Genomic DNA, 16,445 nt, shown 5'->3' with positions numbered 1-16,445 from the left:
GAATCTGATTATTAGGCAGTTTTAAAGAGCTCCCATATTTATGATTACTAAAATGATCTCTAGATGTTAGTCCACATTGACAACAGAGGTCCTTCAAGTTCTCTAAATATGTATGTATGTATGTATGTAGTATGATTACAATTATACGGTGACAAGTGCAATTGTGATGTACTGTTACCTGTCCAAATAAGGTAGTTGTATTTGTTACTACAGTACTAACTGAAAAATGTGTTTCACAGTAATCATCCATTGGGGAAAACAACCAGCCTGTGGTCTAGGAGTGAAAGGTGACTCTGAAGAGGAGCAGTATCCTCTTAACTACTTTTGTCTCAATCTACTTTGCACCAATTCATAAAAAATTCAGACCACCTCCCATTTCTGGGTGGCTGATTCGTTAAGATAAGAAAGCCTGATGGATACAAAACCCCGCCAGATCCCAGCAGTTCATATAGATACAGTGGGAGTGCATTTATTTTTCAGTGCAGTGCCAAGGAAAACAGTGAAGACAGGGGTTGAGTGAGGAGGCGGAAATGCTGGGAAGCACTCAGACAGTGACACGCAGTCCACTATTAGCAGAAAGACAAAAAGAGAAAGTAAAAAAAAAAGGGTAAGAAATGGGAGAGATGACGCTCTCAAACAAAGGCGAAATGTTTGCTCCACCTCTGTTGGATTCCCCCACCTTCTCTAAATGTATACTTACTCTCCTATGCATTCTCCATGCTCTATCTGTTCGTATTTCTCTCAAACCTTCATCTCTCCTTCATGCTCCTCTGACCCTGTCACTCACATTCAGACTTCTTCCACCTTTACACAAGGATACAGGTGCAAAGCAAACTATAAATGTGCACAGAGACATATTGGAAGACGCCAGCTGATCCTGTCCACCAACTGATCCTGTCCACCAACTGATTCTCCTGATGTGTATTTTATCATCCACCAGACCTTCACAAGTCCCCGAATACTGAGAGCACTGTAGTAAACAAATGTATGCTGCAACATGTATCCTCCAAAAATGCATCTGACTCCCCTTTGTGTGTTTATGATTACTCACTGGCAGTTATTTAATAAAGCAGAAATTACATAAACATAATTTGTAATATTGGGGATTTTATTAGAATATTCAGCTGTAAATTAATAGCCCAAGACAAACGATTCCAGTTTATCATAATGCTTGCTTGCAAGCAAAGGAGACAGTATGTGGGTGGCTGTTGGCTGTCATCAAGTGTGTTTGTGTACACTACCGTTAAATAATAATCTCATTAACGGCTGTCACAAAATAGTAAGATGTAACACATACAAATGCGCATCTCGAAGATATGTAACACTTGGTTTTGCAGAAGGATGAGGCACACTATTAAGGATCTATTGATAATACTGGGAACACAGTAAGTAAGATCAAAACAAGAGCAAACTGAATCTTGAAACAGGAGATGAAAGATTTATGCAGACCCTATCAACAGTCGGTCAGCCGTTAGCCTGGCTGCCAGATTAAGGCTGCACTCTGTAACACTTTGGTCCACATCTCAAAGTTATCTGCCTTTGTTGATAGCGCTGGTTTTCTGAATCTTCCTTTACAATAAGTTGTTTTAGATTGCAAGATTGTTTTTTATTAAGAAGACCTGAGCACTATAATAGGGTTGTTTTTTTCTTCCCTGTCATTTAAAACCTCTATCCCACGTCGCACACGGAGCCATAGTAATACATTTTTCACAAAACAGCTTGTAGTAGTTTTATTTTAGTAATGAATTTCTCAAATGTACAAACTGTACAAATGCTTCAAGTCTTCCTATCTGAGTTTCCTTAATACGGTTTTGGCATCACACACGTACCATCACAGTATTATGCTGAAGGAACACCAACCCACTCCCCTGCCTATCATGCCCACACACACAAGTTCTCTCGCTAACAGTCACCATATGCCAGCCTCTGCAGAAGCCTGTCTTAATCGACTTCAGTTTTCCATGAGCTAAACCCACAAAGAGGAAAAAGTGATATTGCTGAATTATGAATGTCACACATCTATAATAGATGGACTCTCTTTTTTTCTGTGTTTTCTGTCTTAGCAAAGCTCAGAGGAGGGGCAGGAGGTGGGTCTTGTTGGGTTAGTGAAGTGAATCCCTTCTTGATTTATGAAATAATGCTCAGCACAGCCCCAGATGTCAGCACCTATTGGTGGCAGGCCCTGCTGAAGCCTCAAATTGTGGCTTGCAGGTTACTCCTAATGCAGTACCCTCCAACCCCCCAATTGCGGGTCTACCGCTGCTACTGCGTTATGAGCTCAAGGGCACCAGACATGCTTCGGTCAAGGAGAGTGCATGCAGGCGTGTCACAGGGATGTGGGGGGATGAACGCTAATGTCTGGGAGACCATGAACACAGAGGCTGACATGGGCTTGGCTGACAGACCAGACAGAGAGGAGTCGATGCAACTAATATTGTTGCTGGTTAGGGTGGTTGTTAATGTACATTATGTTTCAAATATGATGAAACTAAACATAAACATACCGTTTAAGCAATACATATTAACTCTCTTTAGCCTATTACTTTTTCTGTAATGTGTACGTAAGAATGAACCTCTGATAATGCCATGAGTGGTTGCTTCCAAATTACCCCAGCAATTTATTTAAGTAAAAATCTGATCAATACAGGTCCCACTAACACAAAACATAAATAGGCCTGTGCCTAACCTGTGCATTAGTCCACTGTGTCAGGGGCTTTCTGCTCCATCTGTGTTTACCTCAATCCAACACTATTAATCAACCATAGATGTATATGCTCGTGTTGAAATGACAAAAACACATTGATGCTATATAAAATGTCATATTTTCCTTGTTGATTGATTGGGTTTCTGCAACATTAGCCTAATATTTACCCTTCTCTTTTATCACACTGAATGAACTATTAGCACCAACATGACTGCCGTGCACAAGACTGCTAATGAATTTAAACATTAAAGTCCAGTTAGGTCTCAGCTACAGTGTGGCCCTCACCAGGTCAGAGGTGCTACAGTGGGCACCAGGGCATCAAGATGTTAGGGCAGTTCCACTGTGGAAAACAAGCACGGAACTACACTGACAGCTCGTGGCAGGCGATGCAGGTAATTAAGGCAGAGCTCAACAGAGACCGCCTAGGGAAGGGAGAGTGGGGGTTTGAAGGAGTGGAAAAGGGGCAGGAATAGGGAGGGCTGTAGATGGGGTAGAAGAGAGGATGGCCTTATGATGACAGTGAGTAAGCATCAACCCTACACCCCTGCAACCACCAACCCCTCCCCTCTTGCCCTAGGGGCTTACACAGTAAGCAGTAAAGAGAAGTGTTGCACAGAGCTGAAATGCACAGATCGGAGGACAGGGTCACCTCACGCCGCCAAATCTCAGGCTCCCAATTTGCCCTCATGAATAATGTTGAGCACTGTGCTCAGTGCCATGCAGCCACCATGTAAAACCAATGATACCCTCCTCTGATGTCAACTCTCTGGAGGGCTAGATGAGCCTTGCATTGAAGAGGGTTAGTTGATGCATATGAATGCTCATTTACATAAGTGCTAACAGGAGAGGGGGGGAGTTCCCACGTACTGGGTACTTTGAAGACCTTAATCAGTTACATCACCAAGGTGGAAATGGACAAATGCTGCAAATCAACTGAGACAGAGGGAGTGAGAAAAATAAAAGAGACAGATGACTAAGGAGTGAAAAGAGGAGCAGCTCGTGTGAGTGAGTAAACAAGCTCAAGCTGCTGCCACTGAAGCTAATATGCAAAGGCACATCAAGAGAAAGAAATGAAAGAGGTAAAAAAACAACCGTACCAGATAGTTATAATGCTCCATTACCCTTCCTGAGTGACATAGCACTGAAATGACAGCATGTGCCTGATGTAGCAGATTCTAATATTATTCCACATGAATATAAGCATGTGAATCAGAGCTTGATGTACATGCTGGTTACTTCCCAGAGCTCAGGAGCCACTGATGCTAGTTCACATAGTACATTGCAAAGCCAACCCAGTACATGTACATGACTGTCTTCTGACACAGTACACTGAATGAGTTTTAGGGTTAAAACTAATTCAGTTTCACCTTAAAGTAATCAGTGAATCATAAATAATTGTAGTGTTTACTCCATCAGGTTTGGGTGGTTGGTCAGACTGAAATAGTTCAACAGCTAGTGGGAGGATGGCTGTGACATTTTGTACAGACATTCCTGCTCCCCAGAGGGTGGATCCTGCAGACTCAGGATGGTCCCTTGACATATTCTTTAGCACTACCAGCGGTTCAAAGTTTTAACATCAAAATCTCAACATAATTTCCATTAATAGGCATTTATTTTGACACAGGCACTCAGGGTTCCCAGATGATAAACCTTACTGACTTTGAAGGGTCTCTAGTATTACCGAGCTGGTGGTTCTTTATGTTCCTTTAATGCCACTATAAGCTTGACATTTGCAGCTTTGTTTTGCTGATTATTCACACAAGTCTGCACATAAGTTTATTTTTGTGGAAAGTCCTTATATCTACAGTATATCACTTTTCCCCCACATGTATGAAGACAAAATGGATACCACTCTTTTCTCTGCACAGTACGTATTTACGCCACACTCTGCAATTGCTTACCTTGGTTTAGCACAAAGACTGTAAACAGCAATAACTGACTGTTACTGTAAAGCATAAAAAAACAAGATGCATAATATCCTAACATAATATTAGGAATTATGGAAGGTTACATGCAGGACTATTTCTGTAGGGCACAATTCCTTAATTTCTACTGGTCTCCTCAAGAAAAACAATCATATTTAACACATACTGTATAAAAGTGGCATCAGTATTCTCATTTTAGGGTATTTTCTGAAATTCTAAAGTATACTTATTATTAACAGTATTTTTAAATGTCCCCTTTCCTTTTCCATAAGTAGATGTTCTACTGGACTAAAGGTATTTTAGTGAGAGAGTTTTTAGTTAGAGCTTATGTATCATGTACTCGTTTGAATAGTTCTATAGCACTTGACTCAAATTTTTATGTCATATATTGCAGCACAATATACACTGTGAATGCTCTTGGAGAGGGAGGAAGTGGCATTATTTCAATTTCAGTAAAATTCCTCCCACCTCTGCTTGCTGCACTGTCAAGTGCAACTCTTACTGAGCTGATAGAGAGAAAGAGAGAAAAAAAGGGTTGGGGGGTCTCAGGTGAGTTGAGAGGGACGACATTAAACCCAGTAGGAAGGGATGAATGAGGAGATTAGTTGAAAGAGGAAGGCTGACAGCTTGAAGATCATCTTCACGCAGTAATATTTAGTATAGGATGGTGGTACATAAGTAGTGTTTTTCATACCACCTGAATGAAAAACACTACTTGTCTCACATTACAGCACAAAAAACAGAGGAACGTGAAAGAAACTATTATACTACAATATGTACTGCATCTAATGACTAACTTGTTTTTCCTTAAAATGTTTTTATGAGAAATGTGAATTGATTTGAAATATGACTGAGAGACAGGGGTGATTAAACAAGCTGACATGAATGAGTGAGACCTGAAAAGCCCAAAGAGGTGACTGAAAAATGTTTACTCAACTTGACACACAAGTTCTGTTCACTTGGATGCATTACCTGCAGATTTTGGATGCAAAAAGAAAAAGGGACAGTTATGTTATTCTGCCCAACCCGTGTGGCTGCATTTCATTCAATCTGATAAGGACTAATTGCATCAGAATGAACAGAATACAGTATTTTTCAATCATCACAATAAACAATTAGACAGATTTTTAAATGCTATGTATGGCTATGTACTACAACAGGAAGGAATTTTGTTTCATTGCTGTGTTGTTTTGCATTTTCTGGGGGTGGCAAGAACAAAAGCTGTTAGCAGAGACGCAAAGAGGCAAAATAAGCTGGCAGTTGACAGTGGAGGGCATATCAGAGTCCTGGGGTTAAATGGGATTGTGGGTCAGATGACTAGACATTGTTGCCTTTCTGCTCACAGCCATCCTCAGCCTCAGAAAAATATAAATATAAACCCCTGCCCTCGCCAACACACTCACACGCTCCCCCTCCATCCCTGCCTCCCCTCCTTTCAGCCCTCCATTTGCCTCAAAGGCGAGAGTATTTTATCTTGAGTAACCCCACTGCAGGAGAGAAACTGCCCCTATTGCTACTATGCAAACATAAGACAAAGCCATTTATTAAGTCGTATGTGGATTTGTGTGATTTTGTGTCAAATTCTGTGCATCCAATATTAGTTAAAATTCTTGAATATAGGTTTAATCAAGAAGCATAACAAGACTGTTATCACAGAACAGTCCTTCTATAAATACACCGCATGATGCTAGAAATGTACTGAATCCTACAGTGGGCAGACAATATTGGGCCTAGTAATTTTGTCCTGCAGGCTGTCTATACAGCGCTGTTATAAATCACCCTGATGGATACACGGTCAATTGAGAGTAACAGAGACAGGCAATGGCTGAGAAAATGGCAGCTATCTGCATTAGAGCTGCAGTCAATCTGCAGGCAGAAGGGAGTCATCCGTTTTTAATCATCATGTTTTTTTTGATCGCTAGACCACAGTGCATCAAAAGCAGCATTACTACTTCCAGTATATCTCTCCTTGTCCTGCACCTGAATTGTGTGTGTCTCAGACTGGCTGGTGACGGAGGGGTGGGGGCTCTGCAAACACTGCCAGGCAGCAAAATACACATCAATGTATTCAGAGCGTTTAGTGCCCAGGATTAATCAAATTATAATTTAATCATCTGATCAAACAGCAATTAGCATAATCACTTCTGGGGAAGGCCTGATAGAGTGGAGACTGGAGCGGAATGGAGCTGGGGGCTAGAAACACTTTAATGAAACATTTGCCAGAATGTTTGAAAATGTTACACATTTCGGGCTACAGCAACAGAGCTGGATTTTGAATGCTAATCAGCACAGTTTGGTTATGCCTAATGAATGTGTCCAGTAGTCAGCCACAGGCAAGACATTTGCCAGTGAGGTCCTGATTTGATGTTTTCGTGCCTTTAACAATTTAATATTCAGTCTTCTCTCGCTGCAGCTCAACAAAACCAGAGAAAATAACTTTATTTCTAAAGCAATAATGCAATGTAATATTATCATGTTGGTTTTGATCACAATTTTATATACCATCACTATATTATTATTATTATTTTATTTTTATTTTTTTTTTCAAATTCAATAACAATAAATATCTTAATTGAGGCCTTTTTATTACCATGCACATAAAGTGCATGGTAAAGAAAGTTTTTTGTTAATAAAATAATTTTGCAGTAGCCTGGTTTACCAGTCTTGACTCATCTCACAGATAACAAAGCAGCTGCAGCATCACATCTTAAATCAGAGGGCATTCTCATATTCATATTTTGCATTTGTTTTGCAGTGTCTTAGTCTTAGTACAGTAACATGAGAAAACAACAAAACATTATGCAGCATAATGACATATTGTTTGGCTATTATTGTAGTTCTGGTTCTATTTCAAGCTTCTATGTTGATGTCTTTTTATATAAAGGAATAGCACAAGCTCTCACATTGGTTTAATTCTGTGTTACACCTTTAAAGCAACTGACATTAACCTTGAGGAAAGGTTTGCAGCCTTGATTAAATATTTAAATGTCAATGCAGAATCAGAATAAAATAAAGCCTGATCTCCAGAGTGATGTCAAGTACTGCGTCCGCCTGTTTCACAGCATTTTAACATTGTTGCCTTGCATCAGACTAAACATTGCCAGTGAGATGAGACTAATAAGACAATATCAGAGAAAGCATTACTACTTCCTGTTTTTGACAACAGAAGCCAAGCTAACACCTGACTGAAAACACATTAATGCATTTATACTGAAAAAGGAGCCATGACCAAAACAGGAAAAAGGGTCTCCAATAATAAAGGGAGTATGGCAGATATTACATGTATACATACTGTGCTAAGATTATTGTAATGAACATTGAGTAGATGTTGTGGGTTCCCTTGGCTAGGCTGACATAATCAATTCAATAAAATCATCAAAAGCATTAAGCTTAAAGATGAAAATAACAATGAGCACAGAGCACTGGTCAGGGCCTTTTTTTAGAATAACCTGAGCTCACCTGGCTGTATCTGCACAGTCACAGCCTTAACCTACTGCCCTAATTTATAATGAAGGAATACAGACACAACACAACTAATTGTTATCTTGTTAAGTCACAAGTCCAAAACCTATTTCACCCATACTGTGTCACCTTTGTGCTGTACTATTACACATCCATGCAATGCTATTTTGGAAAAAAAAACCCACTGGAAATATACATTTCCCACATAAGGACTCTAGTCAATCAGTTATGGCCTCATTCAAATGGAATACAAACAAACAAACAAAAAAACATTTTCTGTCAAAGAGGGCTTTTCATTGACCTTCTTGAATGAGACTATATATGACCAGTAAAAGCATTAGTATTATAGTATTCAAATGCAATACCAATAAAGGTGCAGCCTTGTTCATGCATAAAACTATACTGTAATTATAATAAAACATTCCTTTTGGATTTAGTCCTCTTTTCATCACTGTCCAACAATGTAAGTGTCTGACATATTGTGCCTAAAATAGTTTTGTTTCTGCATGGGAAACCAGGCTGATTTGATATGATTCTTTGAGCTTTAGATACCACATGACACAAGCTGACTCTCTGTGTGTGTCTCTTCCCCCCTCTCTACCTCCTTTTTTCTGCCTCACTACACACCATCATCTCCTTAAGCATTCTGGTCTGGGTTAAATGAAACCTTTAACAGTTCAATGTGCATCCATTAACATATGCTTGAGTCTACTCGCATCTGAACGGCCAAGCCGAGGCGCAAGCACACGAAGTTAAGCGACACAAAAATCTTGACCCGATGGCACTGCCAAATCCTGGAGTGATTAGTGAGCCCACGAAAACAGCATGCTACTAATACTCTGTGCTATTAACTATTTAAAATCTAAACAAAATCTAATACTAAAAAATCTTTCTAGCCATGACTCATGCACCTCTAAATAGGCTGGTTTTAAAGTGCAGGTTCCCAGATAACACATAACAGTATATTACAGTTTATTATGGTGAAGACATAAGTAAGATATATACATAAGACACAGTACTTCAGATGTTTGGAATGGAGTGTGAGTTAAACACAGTAGTGCCTTTCAGCACTAAAAGATTCCAAAATAATACCTACAAAGACTAATCAGCAAATAAGCACATTCCCACTGGCCTACATCGTGTTGACTGGTGCGCTAATATTAAAGTGCAGCTGAGGAGCTTTTCTCGGTTGTTGTTTGCTGATGAGTGTTGCTGTGACTATGTCAACCCGTCCTGGCTATGTGAAGTGACAGATGTAAACCAAAAAGACACTACTATGCACAGGCCTAGTTTCCTACTGGCCTTAATTCTGACCTTGCAGCTATGTGCTTTATTGATGGCTGATTATTGGCTAAACCAATAAGTAGTGGCACTAACCTTCATTTACAACATCTAAAGACACAGTGCTGTATCGTGGTGATGTCTATGAGAAAATAAAATAAAAATGGTCATGGTGGATGGTGGGGAGAAGTGTTGCTAAGACATTGGACAAGGGGCATCCCATGGGGAATGTGAAGTACTATGGTTAGATAAGATCTAGGTTAGATAATATCCTAAGGTTGTGGTTTTGGTTAAAGTAAACTTGCCCTTAATGTTTGAGTGAGCAACTGGAGTCACTATTGGCTTTTCCCAAACCTTGACCAAGTGCCTGAACATAATCTTAAAACGGTTATCACGTGCTATTGCTACAAGCAAACCCTACCGTGTTCCACAAGATTGAAGATTATAAGACAAGAATGAATGTCAGTAAAGATTTTTCAGACAGTGTAAACGTACCACTGAATTGTGTACATATATTTACTATCTTGGTTAATAATAATGACTGATGTCTGGGTTAATATGGTGCATGGATGATCACAATGAAGTAGTCTAACTGCTGATGACAGGTACTCAGATGCTCAGGTGTTTTCTCTCTCTAATCCTCCAACAGTGTGATACAGCGTGGAGGAACTAAGAAACAGCTTCCTGTGTTCAGTTGCGAAGAAGTGAGAGAAAAATGTAGCGAGAAACTACATTCTGCTTCTACATTAATCATGTCTGATGTCTGGATTAAGTCATACTCAAAATGCTTATGTTTTAATAAGTGGAACTACCATTACTCCAGCAGCCCCTCGCCATCCGAAGCTGAAAGCTAAAAATACACACACAGACACACACAGAGTGATACTAAGAGCCAACTGAGGAGCTTCGCTGTATATTTACACAGCTTATTAGTGTCCAATTGAGCATGTATCAGACTCCCCCTCCTCTGGTGTAGCTGAGCAAAAACAACATTATGCCATCTCCCCAATTCTGTCTCCTCATAACTGGAATATGTTGTTCCTATTCCATTTCAGTTTTAATAGACACTTTTGCAAGAGCACTTTAAAAGCTCAAGCACCACAGAAGTGAACTCTACAGCGGATTTTACTCTCTACAGCAGTGAATTGTTTATATCTACTGTAGATGAGCTTGCAAATGTGTCCTCAAATTGGCACCAGGCAATTCACAGCAAAATGGGGTTTGTACAGTACAGTAGGTACTATTCATAACTGACCACTGCAAACTAGAGCCACAGTGCACACAGGTAGATTAAAGTGTTCTTCAAATGTATATTTTTACTGGGTATACCTGTATGTACATAAACAGATGAAAACATAAGAATAGCATTAAGTGAACTAAAATAAAGATTTTCTCTCATAAACAGAAAAAAGTGACAGGCTGGAAACAGGAAGTATTGCCAGGGTCACCTGAACAGAGTGCAGTATTGCTCTAGCCCAAAGCCCACACTGCAGCAACACTCATTACCCAGGTATCCATAGAGACAACCTCAGCAGCCTGTACTGGACCAGAGCCCTAAAAGCCTTTATTTCAGGAAGCTACATCTCTTTATCCAAAGGCGGTGCAAAATGCACAATTCTGATGGAAGCTGTTCATTAAGACTAATCTTTGCAGAACTGTCAGGGAAAACAAATGTGCAGCAAAAAGAATACGGTTTAAAATCAACAATCCCGGCCCTTTTATTCTGCCTGCAATCAATTTAGCATGGTACAGACAGAAGCAAAATACAAAGACAGGATTGTGATAATGCACTCTGGGGTCATTCTAATTTCAATCTTTGAATCAATAGAAAAGGTCAGTGTCAAATGAATCAAGTCTGTCGATATGAATGGCACCGCATCTGCAGCAAGCACAGATGTAGCATTCATCACAATTACAAGTGCTGTTGCTGCCATTCAAAGTTTCCATGTACATGCCTCTAGCAGCAGCCATTTTGCAACGCTGTTGCCTGGACCAATAAGACTGAAAAAGCTATTCACAAGCAAAGCAATGGATCGTGCTTAGCAAACAGAGATCTCAGCACAGCATTGATGCAGATTTGAAATGGACATAAGTGTCCTCTCTGTGTATTAAAATAGTGTCTCCATTGAGTATTTGCTACACCACCATCACTGTTTTTACTCCATTCTCTCCTATAAATAACCACTGCCTATACTGAACCCTTTAGCATGGCCACAAAATGGTTTTCCTGTCATCTTTGCTTGACGCATCACCCTCTACTCTCAGTTCACATTGTGTCCACTTTTGATTTTTTTTAACCCCTTTTCTTTCCTTTTAAAAGAGCTTCCCAACGCCTCCAATTTTCCTTCGAGCTGATTTCTGCCCCCCAACACGCGTACATCCCACCCGCCTACCCCATAGCCCCTTGTCCTCCTCATACCCCCCCTTCCTTACACACCCTTCTTGTATTCGCTGTACAAATCAGTCAACCTCAGTCTAAAAAATTAAAATAAAACATAAAACTGTCACTTATCAAACCCATCTTTTCAGGAATTTACTGTGTACAAAATAGAATATGAAAGCTTTTTGTGACATATGCACTTGGGCAAGGGTGATAAGGGCTTGTCTGTTTTTTTTTTCCCAATCCAAAATGACTCCATGTCTGTGCTTCTAATATGGCGGGTGCAATGCCAGAAAAAGCACAGCCAACCTATTTAATCCTTTTTCTAGAGGACACTCGATAGATCCAATACAAAGAATATAGACATGTGATCATACGTGTCCACAAGTTATTTAATACTGAAAACAAAAAACATTATTTAGCTTAGTTAGCTAAATAAATATAGTAAATTATCACCAACATTTATCTTAGTTCAGGAGAGGATTTCTGAATTAAGAATCAATTTAATGTTTATACCTAAATTATTTCACTAATTTCATAGTTTTAAACAAGTGGATAATTGTTCTGTTTGAATGCAATTCATGGACAGGTTTGGGATTTAAACAAACAATAGGTGATTACCCCAGGTTAACTTGCAAATATGTTACAACAAAATGATTTACTTAAATATTAATTTTCACAAACCATATAAAAGAAAATGTGATCAATAACTGCTAATATGCAAATTAAGCAAATAAAATGAGTAGTAAAATGCACCCGGTCTGAGGCCCAGTGCAGTTTGATGAGGGAGAATAAATAATCATTTATGGTATCAAGTTAGAATGAATCTAAATTGTTTTTAGCTTCTATTTAAGGCCTACAATTCCCTAAAAATTGATTATACAAAAACTAAACCAAAAAATACATAGAAATGTCATGTTTCTAGTGCAGCACAGGCTGCACCTCAACCTACATTTCTGCTCTCTCTCCCTCTGGATGTGTACCTGTGTATATACTAGAGAAAAGGTTCATCTTAAATCTTGAACATGCATGAGTGGCTAAACACCTTTAACACTTATATCTTTATGAAGGGTAGTGTGTATGTATCAAACCCTCAAAAGCACTGCCTGTGTCTGCATGTAGCAACAACCTGCTCCTCTGTTCTATTCTGCAGGACAAAAAAGGAATCAATATCTTCAGTATAGAAATGTTTGCAAAATATTTAGAATATTATCTGCACACTATGTCCTCTGGGAGAATTAACATAAATGTGTATTTTAACGTGCATAAATGCATCACTTACCATTCAAGATGCACTGGGAAAAGATAAGAGCCAATATCCACATGCCCCGCTCCGTTCAATATACAAGCTTATGCTTTTTCTTCTTCTCTCCACACTCTTTCTTCTTTTAATTCCTTCCTTTTATTTCTTCAACAAGTCAATTGCAATGAAAGAAAGGGAGCTTGCAAATCTCTCTCTCTCTCTCCCTCTGTCGCTCTCTCCCTCTCTCTCTTTCTCTCCCAATCCTTCACGTTGGGAGGAAGATGAAGCGGAGGAGGTTTGAGCTTCTTCCTGCTGCCGATTGTCTCCTGATAGAGCGGGAGATAGAGTGTATGCTCCACAACTGTGCGTCTCCCCTTTTTCGGACTGACCGCACCGCGCCGGGCCTCAGTGCAGCCGTCCCGCCGTGTCGGAGCGCTGCTGTGCGTAGAACATGAGGGAGCTCGGCTCGGTGCGCTCCGGTCCAGGTGAGCTGTGCTGCTGCTGCTGCTGCTGCTGCTGAGTCAGAGGCTGAAGACGCATAGGACAAACTGCCTATGCGCACAAGCAACTCCACGGTTAAACAATTAAAACAACAAAACAAAACAAAACAAAATAAAAAACAAAAAAGCTCCAAAATCACAATGAAGAAAATAATCAATAAATAAGAAACCAAATTCAGTCTATGCGCGGAAAGAAGCCAAACATGCCACCCCAGGTGTAAGCAAAAAATGCGTAAAAGTTGGATTTCTTTCGATTAAAAAGCGCATGGAGTTAATTGTTAGCTGCGCTGAAAACTCATTCTCTCTTCGCCGCCTCTCTCCGTCCAACGAGCAACAAGCACACGCATCTTCCCCCCGCAGCCGCACACACAAACTGCGCACACTGGTCCCTGCGCTTATAACCTGCCCTGCCTCAGAGCGCTGGAGAATAAACCCTCGCCTTCTCCTCCGCAGCCGCTTTTCTCCCTCTCCATTGCCTTAAAGGTGCAGGGGTAAGGGAGACTGGAGGGGGTGGGGGGCGCACAGCTGAGCCTCTGAGAAAAACCCTCTTTCTTTTGTTTTATTATGGAGAAGACGGATCAAGGTGTCCCACTCAGAAAGGGAGACCTGTACATTAACATGAGCAGGAGAGATTTAGCCCATGCAGGACATCCTTCTATGGCAATGTTGCAGTGTAGCAGGATGGATGCTCAAAGAGGGAGGGAGGCAGAGAGGCAGGGAGAGGGAGTGATGTATGCTACACCTGACTGGATACTATGTAGACATTTGGTGGGGGAAAATGCTAAATTATCTTAATTAGAGGAGATCAAATCCTGTCTTATAATGTGTTTTTTGGATAATTTATGAGCCCTGGGGGCGTTTTGGGGATCTTGCCAGCCTCACCCTTGTATTCATTAATTGACCTTGACAAATATAAGCAGTGACCCCCCCAGTGCACCAGGGGGCATCAAACGACGGCCATGTCAGACAGCCACAGCCGCCTGCAAGGGTTCACACATCCATTCAAATGTATTATTGCTGTGGATGAATATGTGGAAACTGAAGCTTAAGCTCACAGCTTAAACAAGAATATGACTTGGTAGAGTGAACATGTTTTGTTTGAAATGCTTAGAAATGTTTCTGAATTAACAATATATATTTGACAGCGAGATGGAGGGATGTAAATCTGAAAATGTCAACACTTTATATTGCATGCAGGGATCATGCAGACGGTAAATGTTACCTTATGAATCAAGAAGCAGGCAAACATCCATGTTATGTTTTTCAGGCACAGTTTTATGATAAGAAAGTCATATTTGGATTAGATGTTGAATTTGAAATGATTTTGCAGGCACTGGCACAATAGTAACTGCACTGACATCCGCTGCCATGTGACTGTTTGAATTTAGCGTGGCCCATTTATGTTCAAGAAGGAGACGAGCCGGGCTGTAGCCCTCCTCCCATATACTCTGTCTCTTAGACTTAGTATCCACATCAGACCTACACGTGAACATGCTCTGCACCAGGAATACAGGATCTGTCACCGCCTGTCTGGCCCCAGCTTACCCTGCCAGGCAGGCATCCCCAAAATAAAACAGATCATTATCGCCGACTCAAGCCACCCGAACCAAGCCGGCAGGGAGAAAACATGCGATTTCTCACACATTGTATCCAAAGTATGTCTTTGTTTGTGTTGATTTTGCCTAATCCCCCTCCCTCTTTTTAGCTCCCTGTGAGGAGGGGGGTGTTGTTCATCCACTTAAGATGTTGTGTTCATTGTAATGTGCTATCCACCTCCTCTACACTGCCTGCCTATTTCAAATGGATTATTATTAGAAACCATACTGTACACTATACTGTATTTTGCTCCAGTTACAGGTGACTACCTACTTAAACAGCCTGTTTACATGCTGAGGTAACCCAAATCCAATCTTTTTGGCCCCGAATAAGATCTGGGCCAATTTCATTTGTTCCTAGATCCCAACGTGCTGTGATCAGTCCATGTCAACACCTCACTGTCTGGTAAAGGTAAATATAATGAGGAAGTTTTCTCAGCTCCTGCTAGTCAATTTTTATCATCTTGGAAAAGACACTGAAGCCTTTGCTTGTAAGCTGCTGTGGATAAAAGTGTAAAAGCCAGACCAGAGGATATATATGTAACCAAAATGTTTTAAAGGAATTTATGTGAATTGACTGTTGCATGGATGACACTGTTGTTACTGTACATGCGTGGCTCACATTTCTGTTCAATATGCGCATGTGTGGCACTTTAGGACCATAACATATCTCAGATGGTTACATGTGAACCATCAACATAAAAGGTCTTAAAGCCTATAATTTAAACATAGCCTAAGACGCAACTCGTTAAATAAACTGGCTTCTACATCAACACCATTTGTGTCATATTCTTAGATTATCCTTTTTTTTTTTTGTCTTTGTGAAGTCAAAAAATGCTAATCAGAGAAATACAGAAATATTTATTAGCTGCAATTTGAGAAGGATCATGATCAAAAAAGCTAAATGTAACCTATAGTAATAACAACATACTACAGAACATTCAATCCAAAACAAGAGTACCACTTAAGATGGCAATGGCCCATTTCCTCTCCGGTCGTGTTGATTCATTGTCTTATTTCTTTCTCTTGTTATGTACAATCTGTCAGCCATATGGTGACATCCCAGTGGACTGTTTGGCTAAAGAGATTGGATTAAAATCTGTATGTCTGTATGGTCATAAAGAGCTCAGTCCCTATTTTTCAAATCCCTGCTTTAACTCCATGATATGTTGTGAGATTATGTAATCAAAAGGTATTATCCTCTTTGAACCTTTGTGTTATTTAAATGTTCAACCCTTGCAGACATTTCTTTTTGCTCTGATAACCGTTTTAAATCTGAGACTAAAAGTGACAGGTTTGTAGAAGATTGAGTTTCAAAGTTTTCTTAAACATCTGTATTCAACAGAAAGCATTTC

At 40.1% G+C, this 16,445-nt stretch overlaps 1 protein-coding gene across 1 annotated transcript in view; it reads right to left on the bottom strand.

Annotated features, from left to right (window-relative positions):
* dscama (Down syndrome cell adhesion molecule a) overlaps window positions 1–13,711 on the bottom strand; it is a 72,442-nt gene extending 58,731 nt beyond the window's left edge. The window contains exon 1 of the mRNA XM_026370201.1: window positions 13,035–13,711. Coding sequence (XP_026225986.1) covers window positions 13,035–13,077 — 43 coding nt within the window. The 5' untranslated portion in view covers window positions 13,078–13,711. The remainder of the gene's footprint in view (window positions 1–13,034) is intronic.
* Between the last annotated feature and the right edge of the window lie 2,734 nt (window positions 13,712–16,445).

The sequence above is a fragment of the Anabas testudineus genome, chromosome 14, assembly GCF_900324465.2.
Source record: "Anabas testudineus chromosome 14, fAnaTes1.2, whole genome shotgun sequence".
In the NCBI taxonomy this organism is placed as follows: domain Eukaryota; kingdom Metazoa; phylum Chordata; class Actinopteri; order Anabantiformes; family Anabantidae; genus Anabas; species Anabas testudineus.
The sequence above is the reverse complement of the archived record's forward strand: the minus strand, read 5'-3'. Positions and strand labels throughout refer to the sequence as shown.